At 34.9% G+C, this 22,919-nt stretch overlaps 2 protein-coding genes across 2 annotated transcripts in view; both read right to left on the bottom strand.

Annotated features, from left to right (window-relative positions):
- Positions 1 to 5,356, bottom strand: part of LOC111055188 (transferrin) — a 54,502-nt gene extending 49,146 nt beyond the window's left edge. The window contains exon 1 of the mRNA XM_039431453.1: positions 5,219 to 5,356. Coding sequence (XP_039287387.1) covers positions 5,219 to 5,333 — 115 coding nt within the window. The 5' untranslated portion in view covers positions 5,334 to 5,356. The remainder of the gene's footprint in view (positions 1 to 5,218) is intronic.
- Positions 5,357 to 8,354: 2,998 nt separating this feature from the next.
- LOC120351916 (proton-coupled amino acid transporter-like protein CG1139) overlaps positions 8,355 to 22,919 on the bottom strand; it is a 33,695-nt gene continuing 19,130 nt past the window's right edge. The window contains exons 3-10 of the mRNA XM_039430787.1: positions 20,192 to 20,313; positions 15,008 to 15,158; positions 14,251 to 14,375; positions 13,729 to 13,813; positions 12,168 to 12,440; positions 10,713 to 10,891; positions 9,186 to 9,358; positions 8,355 to 8,374 (exon numbers count right to left, since the gene is read on the bottom strand). Coding sequence (XP_039286721.1) covers positions 8,370 to 8,374; positions 9,186 to 9,358; positions 10,713 to 10,891; positions 12,168 to 12,440; positions 13,729 to 13,813; positions 14,251 to 14,375; positions 15,008 to 15,158; positions 20,192 to 20,307 — 1,107 coding nt within the window. The 5' untranslated portion in view covers positions 20,308 to 20,313 and the 3' untranslated portion in view covers positions 8,355 to 8,369. The remainder of the gene's footprint in view (positions 8,375 to 9,185; positions 9,359 to 10,712; positions 10,892 to 12,167; positions 12,441 to 13,728; positions 13,814 to 14,250; positions 14,376 to 15,007; positions 15,159 to 20,191; positions 20,314 to 22,919) is intronic.

Here is a 22,919-nt window from a genome sequence, read left to right as displayed (position 1 = left end):
TAATGCAATACGGAGTATCAGTATGAAGAGGGTGTTAAAATTCTTATTTGGAAGAACTGTTCTTAGTGCAGAAATGAATAATTAAATCTACTCATCTAGGAGTGTTGAAAATGGATTTGAAAAATCCGAAAGCGCTCCACTAGTTTTAATAACTACTATTAAAAAATTAGACTGTAGTGTTGTTGAAAATAGTTCAAAACGAATTAAATCTATTTTAAATGAACCCAGATTTTTCCTGACAAACCTCAAGGTTTTGACAGTTAGACAGTTATATGTTGAAAATGTAATTAAATATTTGATAAGAAATAGAACCAATTTTCAATGCACCAACAACTCATTAAATAGACACAGCTTGAGACCTACTTCAAATAAGTATTTAACTAATATTGAAACAATTACACGGCAACTTATGTATCTAAGTACTATATTAATCAATGACATTCCGGATCATTATCTAAACAATGCTAAAATTACAAAGAAAATGAAGCAGAAAATCATTAATTTCATAGAAAGTAATTATTTTTTTTAATCTTTGAATTATTGTAACCGTTATCTGGGTTATTTCACATCCTATCATACCTTCACTCAGTCCTGTCCATTTATTCATTTATTTACTTACCTTTTTTTCACTTCCCTATCACACCTTTCCTTTCCCTTTCAGTTATATCTTACCTGCCTATTACATGGGAAACCATAGTTGGCGAGATATTTTTCCCCCTCTTTCTTCTAGCATACACATCATTTTAGCAATGTTGTCATTTTTTATGTGTTATTTTCATTGTTACTGTTATTGATTGTACCGTGATTGTTTTGTTGAATATTGCTTTCTCATTGACCAAGCGAAGTGAGGTCTAAGATTCAAGTCGACGAGTTGGCATTTCTCTTAATGTTTAAATGTTTGAATGTTTAAATGGTTAATTGTTTAAATGTTTATATGTTTATATGTTGCGCATTTACGGTGAAGCGCGGTAATAGATTTTCATGAAATTTGACAGGTATGTTCCTTTTTTAATTGCGCGTCGACGTATATACAAGGTTTTTGAAAATTTTGCATTTCAAGGATAATATAAAAGGAAAAAGGAGCCTTCTTCATACGCCAATATTAGAGTAAAAATCAGACTATGGAATTATTATTACAGTCAGACATCTATGTGTCTATGACTGAAAATTTAATCGCGCGCTGCCAGGTTGGTGCCAGAGAAAACACCCGCTGTTTTTAAGCCTAGGTTTCTCTGAGCCACGCAGCGTCACTGCGTGATGCGGGATGCGCGATGACGTAATCACGCAAAAGTCTGCTGCAGCTATTGCTACGGATGTGTTTTCTCTGACTTCATGCGCGCAATTCTCTGTGATTCCCGCCAATTCAACAATGCGTGATCTCTGTGCGCGACGCACTCAAGTCTGGGATACCAGACTTTAACACGCACGCGTGGTTCCCGCGTATCACTGATGACGGATCACGCAATAACGCTGCGTGGTTCAGAGAAACCTAAGCTTTAGTAGTAGCCTAATATATCAATAAAATTAATATTAATTCTGCAGCAACACTCTTCAAACTCTTCACAAGCCTCCACCCAAACATTTGTAGAAAACTGAGGTGCACAGATGAAATACAACTTTATATTGAGTTATAGTATATAATAGAAAATACTGGTAAGAAAATAATACGTGCAGTGTAAGGTAAAAAATACTTGTTAGTGATATTATACATGCAAATCTAATACTATCCAAGTGCTCACTTTTCATAAAATAATACTTCTAGAACAACAATCTACTGTCTACTCTACTGAAGTAATATTACGAAAAACAAAACTACAATAATTAATATTAAGAGATATCTACACTACTTAAATAAGGTTGAGGAACAACTAATGTGATATTTTAAATCTCTATTTCATTATTAAATATGAAATTGTTCGTAATGTCATCACTGCACTTTGAGCGACAGTCACTGTATTTTAAAACATTTTACATTCTTTTAAAAATCAAGTTAAAATCAAAAGTATTAACTTAATATTGTACTGAATTAGAATCAATAATTAAATCCAAAGCTACGTTGGTTAAAATCTGAGCTTCATATCACTGTTTTACTTGGCTTACCTTAATAATTGAGTACTGTGTATCATTATTAAATTTACAAAGGATTTCATCACTCAATACCCAATGCAATTTATAGTCGTACGAATTCAAGGCATAAAAATAGAACTATTGATTCTAGTATGACTTTCTACATGCTTTTTAAAAATCAGAGTGTTCTTTCTAACTAGAATAAATAATTTTACTTTTATAACCTATCGTCGACAAGAAATCAACGTGGAGACTCGACTTATGGATGAAGTTTATTGACCTAATTTATGAATGACTAGCAGGTAACCAGTGCTACTCAAGGGTCATTTTAAAACTTGTCAAACTGAAAACTTGACGTAAAGAAATTTTGAAGAATTGAAAATAGGCCTATTACCATACTTGGTTAGTTAAGAATTAATATTTCAAGTTAATCAGTCCAGTAGTTCTGACGTGATGATGCATCAAACATAATTTTCCTATTCCGTATGTGTATAAGTAGCTTCTTTACTCTATTATATTATAGATTTTGATTTGATCATGATTAAATTTTGTTATGAATCCAATTAGTGACTTTGATGCAGTATGATATTATTGAATATTGATGAATTCTTTCAATTACTGATGATTACTGTATTTTTTCGTAAATCCTTGAGTTCAGTCTTTTAGAAAAAGTTTTCTGTTGATTTGAAGAAAACTTAAAGGAACCTCTTAGAGATATCGTCAGTCTTGAACAATTCTAAGTAGTTGGCTTTGGTGTAAATGTCGATTGGTTTTCACGATGATTCGCCAATAAAGGCGAGCACTATGGCCTCTAAACTGTAGTAGGTGCCAGATGTAACACCGATAACAGACAGAAAGAGGGCGATGATATCCAATGCTAGACGCCATTTCATGGTGCCGAACGTGCTTGGCCAACGTAAAATCAGATCACAAACTGTCGGCACAACCAATGACAGAAAGGCACTGCAGAATGCACCAATCAGCGAGATGAATAGTCCTAAATGTGGTATGCACTCTGCTATGAATACTGCAAGACAAGCAATGAACAAGCATCAAATAATGCAATGAAAAATGAACAGAAATAGAAATAAAAATACTAAAATGTATAGAATAGATAAAATATACTGTTGTGAGTCGGAACAGGCAAGAGTCTAAACCTTGAATGAAAAAGAAGAAGGAGAAGAAGAAGAAGAAGAAGAAGAAGAAGAAGAAAATTAACAGAGAGCAGGATGAGAAATTCAAATGAAAATGAGAATATCTATAGAATGATACAATATCATCTTCTTTTTAGTTCTGATAGAAGCCTTCGAGACCTCTTGAAGAGTTGGATGAGGAATTAATTTAATTGGAAACAATGATATCTACAAACGATCCTCCTGCTTTTAGTTCTGTTTGGAACCTTCAAGGATGCAATTGTATTGTATTGCTTCTCCGTTCCTAACTGGAAGGACGTGAGCAGATAGTGCTGGCGAATGGTGTGAGGTCTCAAGTCAGATCAGTGAGCTGTGGGGTCCCCCAGGGCTCTGTACTGGGGCCTCTCCTGTTTCTCATCATGATTAATGATGTTGCCCTTTTCAGAGACAGGACTGTAGTGTGTTGATGATGACACCTCAATGCTGGATATCAGTGGTGACATGACTGACCTGGGCGGAAAGATGTGTGCTTCTGAGAGGGCTGTTGCAGACTGGTTTCGGGCAAATCTTTTCCTTCTCAATGGCGAGAAGACCCAAAGAATTGTGTTTGGCCTCAGGAATGGAGTACATTATGATTTCCCTCCAGTGAAGCTCCTTGGCTTCACTCTGGACCGTAAGCTTTCCTGGGGCGGGCACATTCAGGTAGTCTGTGGCAGGTTGAGCAGGGTGCTGTTTTTGCTCAGGAGCCTGAGAAGATGTGTACCAGAGGCCCATCTCCGCATGTGTTACTTTGCCTTCTTTCAAAGTGTGCTGGCATATTGCATCACCTTGTGGGGTGGTGCCTCTGAAGTAAAATATATACTGCTGGTGCAGAAGAAGGCCATCCGGATTCTTTGTGGGGCAGAATTTTTAGCGCATTGTAAGCCTCTTTTTGTGAGTGAAAAGATTCTCACTGTATTCAATCTTTACATTTACAGGTCAGCTATAAAGGCATTCCACAGTGTCCGTACTTCGCCTACCAGGGGTGATGTGCATGATCATGGCACCAGAGGCAGGCTGAGGCTGGACCTGCCAGCTAGAATTTTGAACAAGCTGCCAGTTTCAGCCAGGACTCTGCCAGAGACGGTCTTGAAGAGGAGACTGAGGGCTTTCCTTCAGGAGAATCCCTTTTATTCTCTGATGGAGTTCTATGATTGTGATCCTCAGACTGTAAGTAGATACTTCTTGCAATAGTCTTGCTGCTTCTTCTGCTGCTGCTTTTTGTGTTTTGATGTGTATTTTTGTTATTGACCTGTCTTATGACAGTTTTTATGTTCTTGTGTTCACTTGTGGCCATACCTATGACCACGCCATGAACAGAAACTCATTATTATTATTATTATCATTATTATTGTAAAAAAACAAGATTTATATGTGGGTAGATTGTTTAATTTTACATTTTCGCTGAGTATGATGCCTACATGAACTCTGGGCTAGTACGTGTGGGTACTGGGGAGGCTGATAACAGTTTAAGGCTGGTCACTAACGGTAGGACATGCATGTTTATCATGCACAAATACATGTTCATCATGCATGTTTTGTCATCAGCGAGAGGCTTCTCACATAAGATGAACAACCAATAACAATAAATAAACCGCTGGAAAATTATAATGATAGAATAATAATTTAACCTCAAATAGAGCAGAGAAGGAAAAATAAACAACATAAAAAGTGCGAAAAATGTTGCACTAAGCCTTCCGCTGTGATGACACAACAATGTATGACGACATTTTGTGTATAATGTCCTACCACTAGTGGCCCATTCCAGCAACTAGGCATGCTATCGAGTTCGCAACAACTACTGTGAAAGCATAGTTTTCATGTCTCATTCCACTAACAAATCCAAATATAGTATATCATTTAACAGAGTTCTAATACAACTGGAACTCTACAGTTAGAAATATTTGTAATAGGAAACAATCGTAAGAATCATTCTTCATTCAATTAAACTTAGCAGTCATATTAATGATTTGACTTACTTGTGACAAAAACCATGAATATTCGAAATATGAGTTCGGAGAGGAGTGGCTTGCTCAGAGGACCGAACCTGGCTGCGATCCTCGGCCAAATCAGTTCTATTGGCACATAAAACATGAGTGCATACGTGAACAATATTCCAATTCCTATTGCCACTCTCACCATCTGTGATAGCCTGCAAAAATAGAAATTCAGTTGAATCTTACCAGTATTATAATCATGATAATAAAGAAAGTGATACGTCATCCATCAGCAATATCAAGTAATATCGTGTGTAGACTCTAGGAAATTCTGGAATGTTATTAATGAGGTTTCTGGTCGATCCACGGGCAAGCCGAAATTTCCGCTGCAGGCGTACTGTGAGCGCGGCGGTGAGGCCTCTCCCGCTCAAATTAAACAAATAGGTAATGCCTTCAATGAATACTTTGCCTCGGTTGGCTCGCGGTTGGCCGGGCACTGCAGCCGACTGGTCCACTCGAGGTGGACGACGCCGACCATGCGACGGACGCTGTCTTTGCTCTTTGTCCCGTCACCCACAACGAGCTTATCGCGGTAGTGGTCAGTATGAGAGGCGGCTCGGCTCCGGGATGGGATGGAATACCGACCAAGTTAATTAAAAACAGCATTAACACACTACAGTTACCTCTGCTACACATAATTAATCTTAGTTTTACAACAGGTAGATTTCCGAATGTTTTTAAAATTGCAAAAGTTGTTCCTATATTTAAGTCTGGACAAAAAAATGTTACCTCAAACTTCAGGCCAATTTCTATACTTTGCACGGTATCAAAAATAATTGAAAAATGCGTCAAAATACAACTCACAAATTACCTTGAGCGTGAGAAAATAATTTCCAATTCTCAATTTGGCTTCAGACAAGACAGGGGTACCTCCCACGCGCTTTTTGAATTAATAAGATACATAAGTGGAGAAATAGGCAACAAAAAACGGGTGATTGTCACATTCCTCGACCTGGCAAAAGCATTCGATTCTATTGATAGACATAAATTGATAGTGAAACTCCAGCACGCCGGCGTTGAATCCCTGGACTGGTTTATTAGTTACTTGGAAAACAGGTCACAGTTTGTGTCCATCAACGGTACACAGAGTGACCCAAAAAGCATCGAGTATGGTGTGGTTCAGGGTAGTACCCTGGGCCCCCTACTATTCTCTATCTATATCAATAACATAACTAGAGTAAATATTGAAGGGAAACTATTGTTATTCGCCGATGACACTGTTTTAGTGTCGTCTGGAAGTTCTTGGGACGAAGTCTATGAACAGGCCTCCTCAGACCTACTAAAAGTTAAAAGGTGGTTTGACCAGAACACCCTATCATTGAATGTCGGAAAAACCAAGTCTCTGCCTATATACTTTAGACAGGATGGCGATCCTGGGCTGAGAAGGCTTGCAATACACTCCTGTGGTGATCTGCGGTCGGCCGCCTGCGGCTGTGACGAGTTGAGCGTGTGGAGCAGTATTGCTACTTGGGAATAACAATTGATCACAAAATGAGTTGGTCCCCACACATTGTCAATGTTAAACGGAAATTGAGGAAATTATTGTATGCCTTCTCACAGCTGGCATGGTTGCTGGCTGCGGATCAGTGCAGGAGTGTGTATTTTGCGTATGTTCAGTCGCTGCTTCAATATGGTGTAGTGGCGTGGGGCGGTGCCTCGGCCGCTGTGCTTGAGCCTCTGGCTGTCACGCAAAGAGCGCTTATAAAAATTATTCTAAAGAAACCAGTCAGATACTCGTCAGACCAGCTCTTTTCCGATTTCCAGGTACTGGATATCCGCCAGCTTTACTTGAAATCCATCCTCACATTTATAAAAACAAATAAAACCAATATCTTTACAAACTTACAACATGATTATCAAACCAGACACCGAATAAATTACGGATATAACTTTCCCAGATCAACCTTAACGTCACTGAACAGTAATCCCTTTCTACTTGCCCATTTGATTTATCGAAACCTCCCACAAACAATTATAGATGCAGAAGAAGAAGAAGAAGAAGAAGAAGAAGAAGAAGAAAATTAACAGAGAGCAGGATGAGAAATTCAAATGAAAATGAGAATATCTATAGAATGATACAATATCATCTTCTTTTTAGTTCTGATAGAAGCCTTCGAGACCTCTTGAAGAGTTGGATGAGGAATTAATTTAATTGGAAACAATGATATCTACAAACGATCCTCCTGCTTTTAGTTCTGTTTGGAACCTTCAAGGATGCAATTGTATTGTATTGCTTCTCCGTTCCTAACTGGAAGGACGTGAGCAGATAGTGCTGGCGAATGGTGTGAGGTCTCAAGTCAGATCAGTGAGCAGTGGGGTCCCCCAGGGCTCTGTACTGGGGCCTCTCCTGTTTCTCATCATGATTAATGATGTTGCCCTTTTCAGAGACAGGACTGTAGTGTGTTGATGATGACACCTCAATGCTGGATATCAGTGGTGACATGACTGACCTGGGCGGAAAGATGTGTGCTTCTGAGAGGGCTGTTGCAGACTGGTTTCGGGCAAATCTTTTCCTTCTCAATGGCGAGAAGACCCAAAGAATTGTGTTTGGCCTCAGGAATGGAGTACATTATGATTTCCCTCCAGTGAAGCTCCTTGGCTTCACTCTGGACTGTAAGCTTTCCTGGGGCGGGCACATTCAGGTAGTCTGTGGCAGGTTGAGCAGGGTGCTGTTTTTGCTCAGGAGCCTGAGAAGATGTGTACCAGAGGCCCATCTCCGCATGTGTTACTTTGCCTTCTTTCAAAGTGTGTGTATCACCTTGTGGGGTGGTGCCTCTGAAGTAAAATATATACAGCTGGTGCAGAAGAAGGCCATCCGGATTCTTTGTGGGGCAGAATTTTTAGCGCATTGTAAGCCTCTTTTTGTGAGTGAAAAGATTCTCACTGTATTCAATCTTTACATTTACAGGTCAGCTATAAAGGCATACCACAGTGTCCGTACTTCGCCTACCAGGGGTGATGTGCATGATCATGGCACCAGAGGCAGGCTGAGGCTGGACCTGCCAGCTAGAATTTTGAACAAGCTGCCAGTTTCAGCCAGGACTCTGCCAGAGACGGTCTTGAAGAGGAGACTGAGGGCTTTCCTTCAGGAGAATCCCTTTTATTCTCTGATGGAGTTCTATGATTGTGATCCTCAGACTGTAAGTAGATACTTCTTGCATTAGTCTTGCTGCTTCTTCTGCTGCTGCTTTTTGTGTTTTGATGTGTATTTTTGTTATTGACCTGTCTTATGACAGTTTTTATGTTCTTGTGTTCACTTGTGGCCATACCTATGACCACGCCATGAACAGAAACTCATTATTATTATTATTATTATTATTATTGTAAAAAAACAAGATTTATATGTGGGTAGATTGTTTAATTTTACATTTTCGCTGAGTATGATGCCTACATGAACTCTGGGCTAGTACGTGTGGGTACTGGGGAGGCTGATAACAGTTTAAGGCTGGTCACTAACGGTAGGACATGCATGTTTATCATGCACAAATACATGTTCATCATGCATGTTTTGTCATCAGCGAGAGGCTTCTCACATAAGATGAACAACCAATAACAATAAATAAACCGCTGGAAAATTATAATGATAGAATAATAATTTAACCTCAAATAGAGCAGAGAAGGAAAAATAAACAACATAAAAAGTGCGAAAAATGTTGCACTAAGCCTTCCGCTGTGATGACACAACAATGTATGACGACATTTTGTGTATAATGTCCTACCACTAGTGGCCCATTCCAGCAACTAGGCATGCTATCGAGTTCGCAACAACTACTGTGAAAGCATAGTTTTCATGTCTCATTCCACTAACAAATCCAAATATAGTATATCATTTAACAGAGTTCTAATACAACTGGAACTCTACAGTTAGAAATATTTGTAATAGGAAACAATCGTAAGAATCATTCTTCATTCAATTAAACTTAGCAGTCATATTAATGATTTGACTTACTTGTGACAAAAACCATGAATATTCGAAATATGAGTTCGGAGAGGAGTGGCTTGCTCAGAGGACCGAACCTGGCTGCGATCCTCGGCCAAATCAGTTCTATTGGCACATAAAACATGAGTGCATATGTGAACAATATTCCAATTCCTATTGCCACTCTCACCATCTGTGATAGCCTGCAAAAATAGAAATTCAGTTGAATCTTACCAGTATTATAATCATGATAATAAAGAAAGTGATACGTCATCCATCAGCAATATCAAGTAATATCGTGTGTAGACATGATTCAATCTTATAAATAAGAAGAGTAACTTTTCGTAATAAAAACTAAATTCTTACCTTTTACTTCGTTTTAAGAAAACAACAAAATTCTGTGAATTATCAAGGCTATAGAAAATTAATTGAAAGCAGTTAATTTTTTTGAAGAAGTAGAAGTTGTTAAAAGAAGTGAAAGTAGTAAGTGTTCATGTTTCAATCTGTATGTGCATTGTATGTTGAGTATTGTAAATTGAATAGAATACAAGATGAATAAAGTTATTGTGGTGCTTTTTCTACCAATATTGAAATCAGATTCAATTAAATTTCATTCAGAAATAAATGCACAATCCAATGAATAATAAACATTATTACAAGCGTAAAAAATATTAATATTGGAAGAAATAAATGAATATCTCCTTACTTGGACGATAAGTCCGTGTACGAGGAGGAGTCACTCTTGAACAGAAGCAAATAATAATTGGGGCATGCACATTAAAATGACATATTTTGATAATAAACTGTATAGTACAATAATTTTATGGAATAAATGATAAATTATTTTTTACTGAATAATAAAATATGATATAACCAGTGGCCCATAGGGCATTATGATATAACCAGTGAGCCAAATGGAAAGAATTTAATAATTGTATTGAATTTTCTAGCCGGGGGATTTGTAAGTTATTATGTAACCTGGTCCTGGTGCTGAATTTCTGTAAAAATAACATTTTTTAAAAATGAAGATTAGATGAATTTTTATGTACAGTTGTTTGATATTTGGGAATTCTTGGAAGAGTAAATAGGTTGGAAGTCTTCGATTTTTGAACAGAAGTGTTTTGATTAACGTTCTCTGAGATCCAGCAAGAGGCCGCATGATATTGGATGACTGTCTACACCATTCAATGAAATTCAATGTGAAAAATATAGTGAAATTCAATGAAATTTTCAAAATCACACATAATACGCCCATGGGTTCGGTATTCCCGATGGGTTAGAATAGTGCAAAAATAATTAAATTTGTTACACAGGTTCAGTTGATAACTTGAAAGATTTGCAATTCTCTCCAATTGACGCTTGGAATTGAAGATCTATGACATTCTCAAATTCTCGATGCAATCTTCAAATCTTTCGAGCTACTAATTGCAAAGAAAGTTGTGATTTGACACCACACAATCCAACTGTGATAACCTTATTGAATCCTTGACTGATGCTTTCAATTCAAAGTTAATCTGTTATAGGTATACTTTAGATACAATAAGAGTAGATACTTACACCAGTTTCTCAGGCAGATTCAATGTTACACTAGCTTGAATATCGTCTCCATACTTGAGATAGGAGAAAAATCCCATCATCAGAAATATAGAAACAATTATCACAAGTCCTAAATTTAATACGCCTAATGGTCGATCAAAATGCTTAGGATTTTTCATTTCTCTTTTCAAAGGAAGTACCTGAAAATAAAAAAAATAATTAAAACATGAATATGATTTTGGTAACCCAAGTTTCTAATGAGGTAGTGATTTTTGGCCTCTCATTATTTGGACATTGGTAAAACGTAAAATCGAATTATAGATAAAAATATCATAAGCAATATAATGTTATGCTTGATAATTAAATAGGCTAATTATTTTCAGCTGAATTCATTTTGTTACTTGAAATCATGAATAAGTATTATTGAGTATGGAAAAGAACATTCAACATGAAAATGTGACACAATTTCGTACAGCGATAAAGTTTGACATGTTACTTTCAAGCTAAGGAAAATTCACGTTTCAAAGTCAGTGGATTTCATAGGAGAAATTTTCAGAACTTTTTTCGTTTCTGTTCTTGTAATTTTATTCAGCCTGTTCTGTAATACAACCATCTATAGTAGCTATTATTCAAGTCACACCGATACATTCAATTTAATCAATCATTCTTTGCATGCACATTGTTTTACAAATCGTCATATATAAAAACTAACAACAAAATACAAGCAACAACTAACAAAACAACTACAACAGCAAATCAATCAATAGATTAGTCAAGAATTGACAGATATGGCAACACCCCTGAAGAACTCTGCCACACTATAAAGTTAGCTAATTCATTAGCTAGTTTCTGAGGCAACTCTCAGAAACTTGAAAAAATATTTTATTTGTCAGGTTGGTAATTTCTGTAGGGAGAGCATTCAAAATATTTTTGATCAGAAACATTTGATACTTATTATTGAAACTTTTTAATAATTATCAATCTCAAATAATTATATCATATTAAAAAAACATGTCTTTTTATAATGTAATTATACATTTTCATAACTGAAATCTGATTTTCTGATAATTCATCAATTTTTACATGATTTGAAAAACGCGTGACATCTCGAAACTAATTTCAGAAGCATATATACAATGCAAAACCTCAAAAGAATAGAAATTTTGCAGTAATCTATTTCAATGTCTATTGAAAATCTACCAGTATCAAATCATTTTCTACAAAATAAAGTAGAATAGTCTCAATAGCTCCAGAATCTGAGATGATTTTTTTAAATCTTCCAATTCAGATAAAAAAAATTAACATTTTAACATGACAGATGAATTTGACGACGCGGTGCGGAGTTGGAGGAGATTGGAGTTATCGGCACTGTCTAATGACATACAAGGATAGCAAACTAATGTAAAATAGATACAGACTTATAAATGTGAATCTAACTATTGATGCTTGGGGTTTTCAGTTGAATGAGTTACTTACAAGTCCGATTCCTTCGAAAGAATAAACAGCTGTTCCGAAGAAGAGAGGCACATTGCCCAAGTCGCCTATGTAACGCCTTGAAGAAACAGGCGGCAAATCTTGCATCACTATATACATTGTGGAAGCAATGCCAAATATCATACATAAATTTGCAGTCAGCGAAATTGGAACAATATACTTGAGACTTCTGACTAGTGATGACAGTATTAATGGAACCATCATTATGCACATATGCACACGCAAATCAAGGTTCAACCCATATGAATCCGAAATCTGTAAAAAGCGATAATTGATTACTAAACGACAACTAAAATCAATCAATAACTCATGTAAAATTTAGTAACTAGTTTTTCACTTTGTAGTTCTGTTTGTAGTCTTCATCACAGTCAAATAGTTTTGCTGCCAAAAAAGTCTCTCATAAAGAGATGGAAATCTGAAAGGGACAACAGATTACGGCGGGCACTACAAAATCAGCGGCTTGAGACCTGTTTATTCATTTAATTATTATAGATACAATCCAGGTGAAAACAACTGCATTCGCCCGAAACTGCATTTAATCTTAATTTAAAATGAACTGCCCAAGGTTATGTAGAGTTCATAATTTGATTTACACACAATTTCAAGTCCCAAAAAAATGTTTCAACTGGAAATTTCAATTTATCTAATTAATTTACTTCCAAACACGAAACCCTACAAGGAACCTCTGTAAAAATTTTAGAAATATTTGAAATAATTGTCTGATGACGTTATTTTCCTTAACGAGATTGACAGACGTCATGCGTCTAGTCTAGAGTAATACAATAACTTTTTCAGCAATTTAAGGGGGAATATTTCAACTATCCACTTTATAGTCCTTCAAATTCCCATCTACACAAAACTTGAAGACTTTTTAGCAGGAAACATGTTTGACAGTGATGAAGAACTGAAAAAGGGCATGACTACATATTTCAATCCACTGGGGGCTGCAGAATAAGGAGTTTGGTCCGGTCTCACAAGATATCAAACTTTCACACGAAAAGCTTCAAAGTTGGAATATGAATACTCATCATACCTTTATTATGATAAATGTCCAAGTTTGCTTGAAAATAATTCAAGTGGAGATGTACTTTGCAATAATAATTTCTGCTTGCCGTCTATCTATAACAGCCAACAACTGATGTGTGTAGTTGCAACTGTACATATATCATGAAATTCAGAAATAAAACGTGATAATCCATCAATATTCAACCACAAATAGAAATCTCGATTTACATAAATTATAGCAGAAATGATAAGTAAGAGCTAAAGAAATGTATTTACATTGTTTAATGGAACAATTGATGGAAAGTGAATCGAGAATCAAGGTAAAAATAAAGAGAAGTGAAGGAATTGAAAATGAATGGAAGTAAAAAACCTAATGAGTGTACAATAATGTTAATACTGTACATCGTAAATCTTGGAAATATACAGTGTATATGTAGCCGGCATTTGAGACTCATGAGCTTTATAGGCTTTGTGTTGTGTATCTGCAATACGCTAAATAGATAATAATAATAATGATAATCATAAATTTGAAACTCACATATTTTGATGTATTCGAGATGAAGAGGATGTAGACACAACAAAATCCAAACTGCATGAAAATGATCATAAAATATGTAATAGACCTGTAAATGTCAAATACAAAAATAAGGACTATAATAATACTCGTATGTTAAAATAGAGAAAGTATGTTAATATGAGCATTTCACAGACTCAATTCTTGAAATCATTAATAACCAGGGAATTCTTGTTTATGTAGAATCTTTCTCGTGAATTCATTAGAAATATTGATAGTGTCAAGATATTTATAGAATGCATATTGGATTTGGAATACAAAATTTGATAAGTGAAAGGCATTAAAAGTTGTTTAAGATCTTTTGACTTGAAAATAAAGTTTATAAGTTGCGATTTACAAAACATATAGTAATTAAATATTATAATGGATATCCAAATAATCTACAGAAATTCTTCGAGATGAAGATCTTTAGAACTTTTTTAATGTCAATTCAAACTAAATTGATTTTATTATTTTCTACTCTAAATAAAGTGATAGATTATTTACCCAGTAAATTTAGCAAACTTGCGAAGTGATTGAGGGCCTTCTTCGAAGCACATCTCCACAGTTTCAGCGAAATCTGGATAATATGACAATTTCCTTCTTTTCTTCAGTGTTGTCGAGCATTTGAGCTGTGAAAATGAGAGTTTTAATTATTTGATACTAATATTTACTTGTGTTTCGCAAAAGAATTTTTCCGTTTGTGATAGCAATTGTATCCAATAAGAAGTTTATACTTTAATAATGTATTCTAGTTTATTCTATGTTCCTCAATCTTTTATTTACATGTACAATTCTCAGTATACTTTTCATTCTTAAACAGATTATAATAATAAATTTCACATTTATCATTTATCTGTATCCGCCATGGATAGTTTATTCTTTATTAGTTGAGATTGATGTGACTACAACTCCCTTTTGGATGGGTAACCAGCAATTTTGTTGTCAGTTTTTAAACCAACACCGTACGATCATTGTCGTTGGTGAGAAGTATGAACGGCATAAGTCAGCTATAAGTTATAGAATTTTCAACATTAATTATATTATTGTGATAAGTCTGGAGAAGAATTGAAATTTGGACTTTCCAATGTGCATCAATTCAATATTGTGACTAATTGAAGACAAAAACACAACCTTACTCTCATATTGCAATGATCAGAAAGATGAATATTCAATCTCCTGTAATCGATTGTCAACTTTATTACACATATGCATTCAAAGATGTGATAGAGGAAAATGAAAATATATAAACTTGAAGTCTTACCAGAATATGTTCGCAATAAACACATGCAATTCCAATGAATACTGTGAGCACAGTTCCAAGAATTAATCCAACGTTTTTGAAACCCTCTCCCAAGGCAAAAACTCCGGAGCCTACGAATCCTTTTAGTAAGTGCACAAGCGTCTCAATAAACCTGCAACAGTCACTCAATCAATTCAATAATAATTATTATACAATGAGTTTCAATATTACAATTATAGTTATTCAATCATGTTCAGGGGTGCCCAGTGCCCACAGCATGTTTTGATGTCGCAAGTTGCGACATGAGGCTGAATTTTGGGGGGGGGGAATTTTGCGACATGGACCATTGGGGGGATGGGCACCCCTGATCATAAAAAATAAATACTAATGAACGTACAAGAAGCATAAAAACAAGCGTTTTTTCGAAAGCTATCCGGCACACAAATATCTATTTACATAATGATAAACTATCTTTGGAGAGTTCTGTTTATAATATTCGGAATTATTCAATGTTAATGAAAGCCTTATCATACTGCAATCAAACCGTAACCCAAAACATTTAAATTCGAAATTTATAAATGAAAGATAAATAAAATACGGTATTAAGTTAAAATATGTTTTTCATTAATGACATTGGGGAATATGAATTTAGAATCTTCCAAGCTACTACACTATTTGGAGACAGTAAATATCAATAGTTAATTGATAGACACGTGTTCTACTTCAATATTAGCCTTTTTAATTGCTTGTTTTAAATAATTGAAGATAATTCTAAACGAAAACTGTAACTGAGGAGAAACCCAAATTGAATAATTTTCAATTTATGAGCGGAACAGTTTACTTTGAAATTGCTGTTCTTCGCCTTATAGGCTATGGATGGGATTGTTTGTAGTATACAATGGATGAGTAAACTGTATTATTAATACGTTTTTGTAAAGAACCGAGTATTTGAAAGTTAAGCTTTTATCGCCACTTCAAGTCAGTGTACAATCAAAATCAAATAGATATATTTTTATCTACGGGTTTTACGTGCAAAAGTATATTTTTATAACCCATTTATAAACTTTTATCGAAGAGAATAATGCCCACAAAAGCTTCAGTCTACATACAGCTCCTAAAGCGGTAGGAGTATTGATTGTGAAGGATGGTTATGTGAAATGAGTGGACCTATGCTGTTAGGCGGGTCCCAGAACACCAAGAAGCAATTTTCAAACTCATAAACGAAATTTAGCCGAGTCGGCATTCCAAGTGATAATTGTCCGTCCAACGAGAGATTAGGCATTAGGGTCACTTCTCGACCACACAACCAACTGTGCTCCCAGTTAAACATTATTATTATTTTAAATTTAGAATATCTTTTATTTATTTCTTTAAATTTACTTTTATTTATTTCTTCAGAGCTAATTTTATTTATTTATTAAATCATTTAGAATTACACAACTATCTGAAAACTACCAAAGACTCAGGCCCAAAACGGTTCGAATTCTAATTTATCAACAGTACAGTAGTCCAATTGGAAAAAATGAACAGTTAGATATTAAATTATACACATACAATTGTAGATCTCTCAGGGAGAATTAGAGAGTTGAACAACTATTAGAAGAATTGGAGAACGTGGAATGGGACGAAATGTGTTTAATGATGGAAAATGATGTGATGCTGTATTCAAATGGAAATGGACCATCAGCTGGAACAGGATTTTTGACTAATAATATATCGAAGAAGAAAATCATTAGCTTCAAGCAATACACTCACAGAATCTCTGTTATTATTTGGAAACTTAAAAATCACTTAAAGGGGAGAATGAAAATAATACAAGTGTACGCGCCAACATCAGCATCAACCGAAGAAGAAATTGAAGAGTTCTACGGAGATCTGGAAGAGGCTATGGAAAATGACTTATGCAGGTACATCATAATTTATTATGGGTGATCTAAACGCAAAATAGGGAAGAACGATGGAGAGAGAGATGTGTTGGAAAATATGGATACGGCGACAGGAACGAACGTGGAGAGCGACTGGTTGAATATGTTGAAGGCAAAAACATGTTTATAATGAACTCATTTTTCCAGAAAAATGAAGAAAGAAAATGGACTTGGGTGAGCCCAGACGGTGCAACAAGGAATGAAATAAATTTTTTTATCGTGGATAAGAAGTGTATTGTTCAGGATGTGGATACAGAAGACAAAATAAATACCGGAAGTGATCATCGACCTGTAAGAATTGAGTTAAAAGTAAAAGAAAACCGAAGAAGATATCAGGAAAAAAGATTCACAAGACTAAGTACAGACGTTTTGAAAGGTTTAGCGTTTGAGGAGAAACTACAAATGAACTTGATTGAAGAAACGATTGATGAATTCGATGATTTAGAGATGCTTACAAACAAATTGACAAACGCTCTAAGAAAAACAAGACAAATGCTAGGCAAAGAAAAAGAGAACAAGAAAAGGAAATTACCAAGGGAAATAAGTAAATTACTGGAGAAAAGAAGGAAACTGAAAAGATTTGGAAGAGAAAAGATTGAATTCAGCGAAACCTCAAAGCTTATAAGGAGAAAATGGAACGAATGGAAAAAACAGGAGGAAAATATCTGATTTGGAAGAGACTATCAAGCTCAGCAATAGCATCAAGCAATTCAATAGGCTACAGCAACTTGGTAGAAACACGATGATTGCTATGAAGAATGAAGGTGGAATCGAAGTGAGAGAAATAGAAGGAATATTAGGAATCATCTGTGATTATTATCAGAAGCTCTACCATGCCGATGGATGTGAAGAGGACGTTTTTGGTTCAGGAAGTGAAGAGCAGCAGAGGAACGAAGGTGAAGATGAAGAATACCCGCCTATTATGGAAACCGAGGTGAAGCGAGCAGTTGATCGCCTAAAGGAAGGGAAAGCAGGCGGCCCGGATGGAATCACCAACGAACACCTGAAAGCAGGCGGAAATGCTGTCATCGAAATATTGACAAAGCTATACAATACATGTCTCAGGTGCGCCAGCATTCCAGAAATATGATTAAAAGCCAGCCTGATACTGCTTTTCAAGAAAGGTGATAGGAAGGAAATTAAGAACTATCGGTCGATAAGTCTTCTATCCAGTATATATAAAGTATTTATATCGGTTATAACGCATCGGATAGACAATTACCTGACTGAATCAACTTCTGTCGATCAAACTGGCTTCAAGAAGAACTTCTCAACCCTGGACAACATACTTGTATTGCTGGAGCTGATAAGGAACTCGAAAGACTATAAATTCCCTCTGGTTCTGCTATTTATAGATTTTGAGAAAGCGTTCGACAGTGTCACAACAAAATCCGTATTAGAAACACTCTCTGGACTTGGTATAAGTGGGAAATATCTAGATTTATTCAAGTTCATCTATGACAGAAGGAAAATCGAGTTTAAATCGAGAGGAAAAGGAAAAGTCGTGGGAGTGAGAAGAGGATTGAGGCAAGGCGACATTCCATCAGCAAAAATATTCAACGCAGTCCTTGAAACATGCTTCAGAAATCTGAATTGGAATGAGAGTGGAATAAATGTCAATGGTAGAAAATTGAACACCTTGAAATTTGCAGATGATGTTGTGCTAATTGGAAGTAGCACAGAAGAAGTTCGCTACATGCTGATGGACCTAATCGGAGAGACAAAGAAAATTGGACTGAAGGTGAATTTTAACAAGTCGAAAGTCATGACATTCAACTGCGAAGAAGAGGAAATAACACTGGAGGAAGAAATAAAAGAAAATGTTGAAAATTTTATCTACTTGGGGCAGAAGATTGGAAAAGACAGTCAATGGGGAGAGATCACCCGGAGAGTTGCGTTGGGCTGGTCAATGTTCAATCGATTCAAGTACCTGTTTCGATCAAAAATCGACATGAGTAGGAAAATAAAATTATTCCAAATGTGCGTCATTCAGGTAATATTGTACGGTTGTGAAACTTGGACACTGAATGAGAAATTGATAAAGAAGCTTAGAACTACTGTGAGAGCGATGGAAAGGATAATGATTGGGGTGACAAGGAAGGACAGGAAAAGAAATACATGGGTCAGGAATGTGACGAAAATTGACGATATTGACAGAACAATTGTAGAAAGAAAATGGAATTGAGCTGGCCATATATCTCGAACAAGAGACGAAAGATGGACAAGAGGAATATTGGACTGGTGCCCACGAACAAGGAAAAGGAGCAGAGGAAGACCAAATTACCGATGGGACGAGGAGTTCCGACGAGTATGCGGCGGAGCAACCTGGAAGAGAGTCGCACAAGAAAGACAGGAGTGGGAGAGGATGAAAAACGTCTTCAAGGAGGTCTGGCTCTACAGGGAATGAACGAAGGACACTCAATTAATCCTAAAAATAGGATACCCCAGCAGCTGCTGAATTGCCAATAATGAAAACAATAAAATATGTATGCAGAATGTAAATAATTTGTAAATTTTTGCAATAAAAGGGTTATTTATTTATTTTATCTACAGTAGTCCAATTAATTTAGCTCGGTAATTTATCTCTTTCAATTTTTTTAATAATTTCATTATAGAATTACTAGTACCGTACCCTTTACGTTTTTTTCGAACAAACGACTGGTTTCGGCTGATTATACTATTATCAAGTGACCACTTGTAATAAATTGATAAGAAAATAAAAGTGCGCAGTTGAGGTCGACCAAAGCAGTCCGGGGTCCGGGGAACAGACCTATAAGATCAATGTAAAAACATCCATGTTATCGGAAAGATATGTTCAATAGTCGGTCCCGGCTGATATATAACTGTCGTGAGGCCAATTTTTTTTAACATGTCCACAGTTTACACTGGATCATCTCGAAAAACATTCGTCTACGAAGTATTCAACTATTTAACCTAGCAGTGCATGTGCTCTTTCAAATTTCAAACATTCCTTCCGAAAATAGAATGTTTCAGCTTGAATTTGGTTATTTTGATTTAATTAGGTACCGGTATTGAATTATTTGACAAAATAAAAATGTGGAAAGCAATTGGCCTAACGAATTAAATTTTCTTTCCAATGACATATAAAAGATAAACATATATTGCCAACTTGTACCGCGCACTCTTTAATAAATGTTTATCCATGAGTGAGGCAACTATACATAGGCCTACATCAATATGCACGTTTTCCTACATGAGAAACTAAGAGTGACTTCAGAACTAATAAAGGAGAAGGAAAAAGCGAAAGAGAGGTACTCACGATGTTGGATGTTTATTGGGCGGTAGTCCATGGCCACCCCCCTTTCCCTTCTCCAATTCCGCATCTTTTTCTAAAGATCTGTTTTGTTGCAGCTCTTTCGGACTTGAAGCAGTCATTTTTCACTGAAACATTAACAAATAAAAATGAAATGGCCGTTTTATTGATAATTGTGATATTTTAAGCTATTTTAGTTGATTTATGGCACAACAGAAGAATAGAACTATTAACAAAGTAGAAACTTGTGTGGTTTTTTTGGTCTTTGGATAATGAACAACAATTCAAGATAAATCTATCATTAGCGCTAGTTCAAGAGAAAGATGTAATTATTTAATATTTGATCAATAATCTCCAATATTTGAAGAGAATTACTACAGAAATTACCTACTTTATGGACGCGCACAATTAATAATAAATTATTAAGGTACCAATATTATATTTCATAATAAGCTAGACAAAATTTGAATATTTATTAAATGAATAATTAAAAACAAATTTAATATAATTTATACGCTAATAACGTACGAAACTTGTTCAAAAATGTAACCAAGGGAGCAGCAAATTAACCGAAATTAAGATTTGCAGAATAAAATGATTGGATAACAGCTAAAAAAGAGACAATCTCAATATAAAAAATAGTATGAAAAAGAATGTAGCTATCAGCGATGCAATAAAAGTATAAGAAATTAAACATGTTGTTGCTATTTTTAACTATCGAACTTAATTTCAAGAGACAAAGAACTAAAAACGGCTTGAATTGAAGTGATTAACTACTTGCACATTGCAAATTTCATTTACACCCCATTTTCAATTTAATTGCCGTTCTCGAGAAGATAAAGAAGTATCATTCATAAGCTTAAGATTTCAATTGAGATTAGAGGTTAACTGACAATGATTTTCGAAATGGAATTTTGATACAAATTATCTATTCAAATAAACAATGCCTATCATCTTTTTCAAACTTTTACAAGAAACAAAATATTTCAATGAGGTATATTTCATTGTAATTAAATAATTATATAATATTCTTTCAGATCCATGTGGAATAAATTCACTTCATGTCCCTAGATTGGATAATGAATCTCCTTCCTATAAATGAAATGAATTAATGTATTCCACAAGATTTGCAGGAAAAAAATTCAATTTATCAAATTGCGGAATGAAGCATCCTACCTAAGACCTCATTCAAAGTACAATAGAGCCTTGGATGATGTTAATCATGTTAACAATTATTAAACACTTGTATTCGATTTATTTCATTGAGTACACAAGACCAAGTTCAACGATCTTGAAAATTCACAGTCCATCAAGCATATCCTATTTTACTTTGTTGATTCAACTTGCTCTAGAAATTCTATTCTACTTTATTATAGTTTCACATGTGTAGAAATACCATGATTAATGATATTTGTTTAAATTTTGGTTCGTATTAACTACAATCACTAAATACCTTAATTTTGATCATCTTTGAACATGAATCTTGCTTATAATAACACATTTTACTCTAGAAAAAGAGTTAATTCCAATGAGTGAGAAGCTGGTTTAAATATATTTGTTTTAAATATCACTTACAGTGATACTGAGGATGTGATTGATGTGATGCAGATCCTAACTAACTACAAAAAATTCACTCTAACATCGCAAATTTACTTAGAGAAAAACTAATCTTTTCTCTTTCCAAGTGGAAGTAGTTGAGAAAACCTATCTATCATGGATTAAAACAGAAGTCGCTTTGATCCCTATAAAGGGGAAAAGTCTTTGAAAAACGTAGTAGAGAAACGTGTATGCTTGAAGTACACACAATCAACACTTGACAGAGGAAAATCTATTGAACAAGTGTTCAAACTTGGATGATTCGCAAATGTACTAACAAACACTGAAATGACAATCAATAAAAATGATTTATTGAACCATCACTTCAAATTTGATGATTTCGACGACACAAACATCATAAAATCATCATTGCAAATCCAATGAGTTTTCTCATCAACATAATTTCACATTATTATTATGATTAATTTGAAATTGACCAATGATGATGACAAGTGAAGCTTTGGTAAATTTTAAAAACATGATAAAAAACATAGTTTTCAATTTATTCAGTAGTTTCAACATTGTTAGTCAGTTAAGCTGACTAAACAGAACAAAACATACATAATCTACAAAATACCAAAGCCTTATAATATTCAAGTAAAATCACTTGGACAGTAGATTATTTTCCAACATTCCAATTATTTTGATTAGTACTGTAATCATATTAGAGAACAATTTTGTTCGGAGGTTGAATTTTATGCTAGAATAATAATTTACAACTGTTACAATACTGTATTTTTAAAAATAGAAAAATGTTCACTATTTAATAACCAACAATCAATAAAAAAAATATTTATTGATTTATACTTGCGTTACTTGCTTAATGTATAAATTATGGATATTGAAGAAATTAAGATTATTCATTCTATTTGAATTTAGAAATATGAAATCATGAATTTCGTTCGTGACTTATATTTTACATGGAACCATACACCTGAAACACATCCCTACATTTCACCAGAATAAATTGTTCGAATTGACACAAGAAAATAATTTCGCATTAATATTATTGATGAATTGCTCACGGGTTTCTCGACTAATTAAATCAAGCTAAGATCATAAGTGAGTGATCGTTTTGAATAGAGATTACATCAGAATAGCTACCTAATTATTATAATTAATTCAATATTGTTAATAA

This window comes from Nilaparvata lugens, chromosome 6, assembly GCF_014356525.2.
Source record: "Nilaparvata lugens isolate BPH chromosome 6, ASM1435652v1, whole genome shotgun sequence".
NCBI classification, from domain to species: Eukaryota; Metazoa; Arthropoda; class Insecta; order Hemiptera; family Delphacidae; genus Nilaparvata; species Nilaparvata lugens.
The sequence above is the reverse complement of the archived record's forward strand: the minus strand, read 5'-3'. Positions and strand labels throughout refer to the sequence as shown.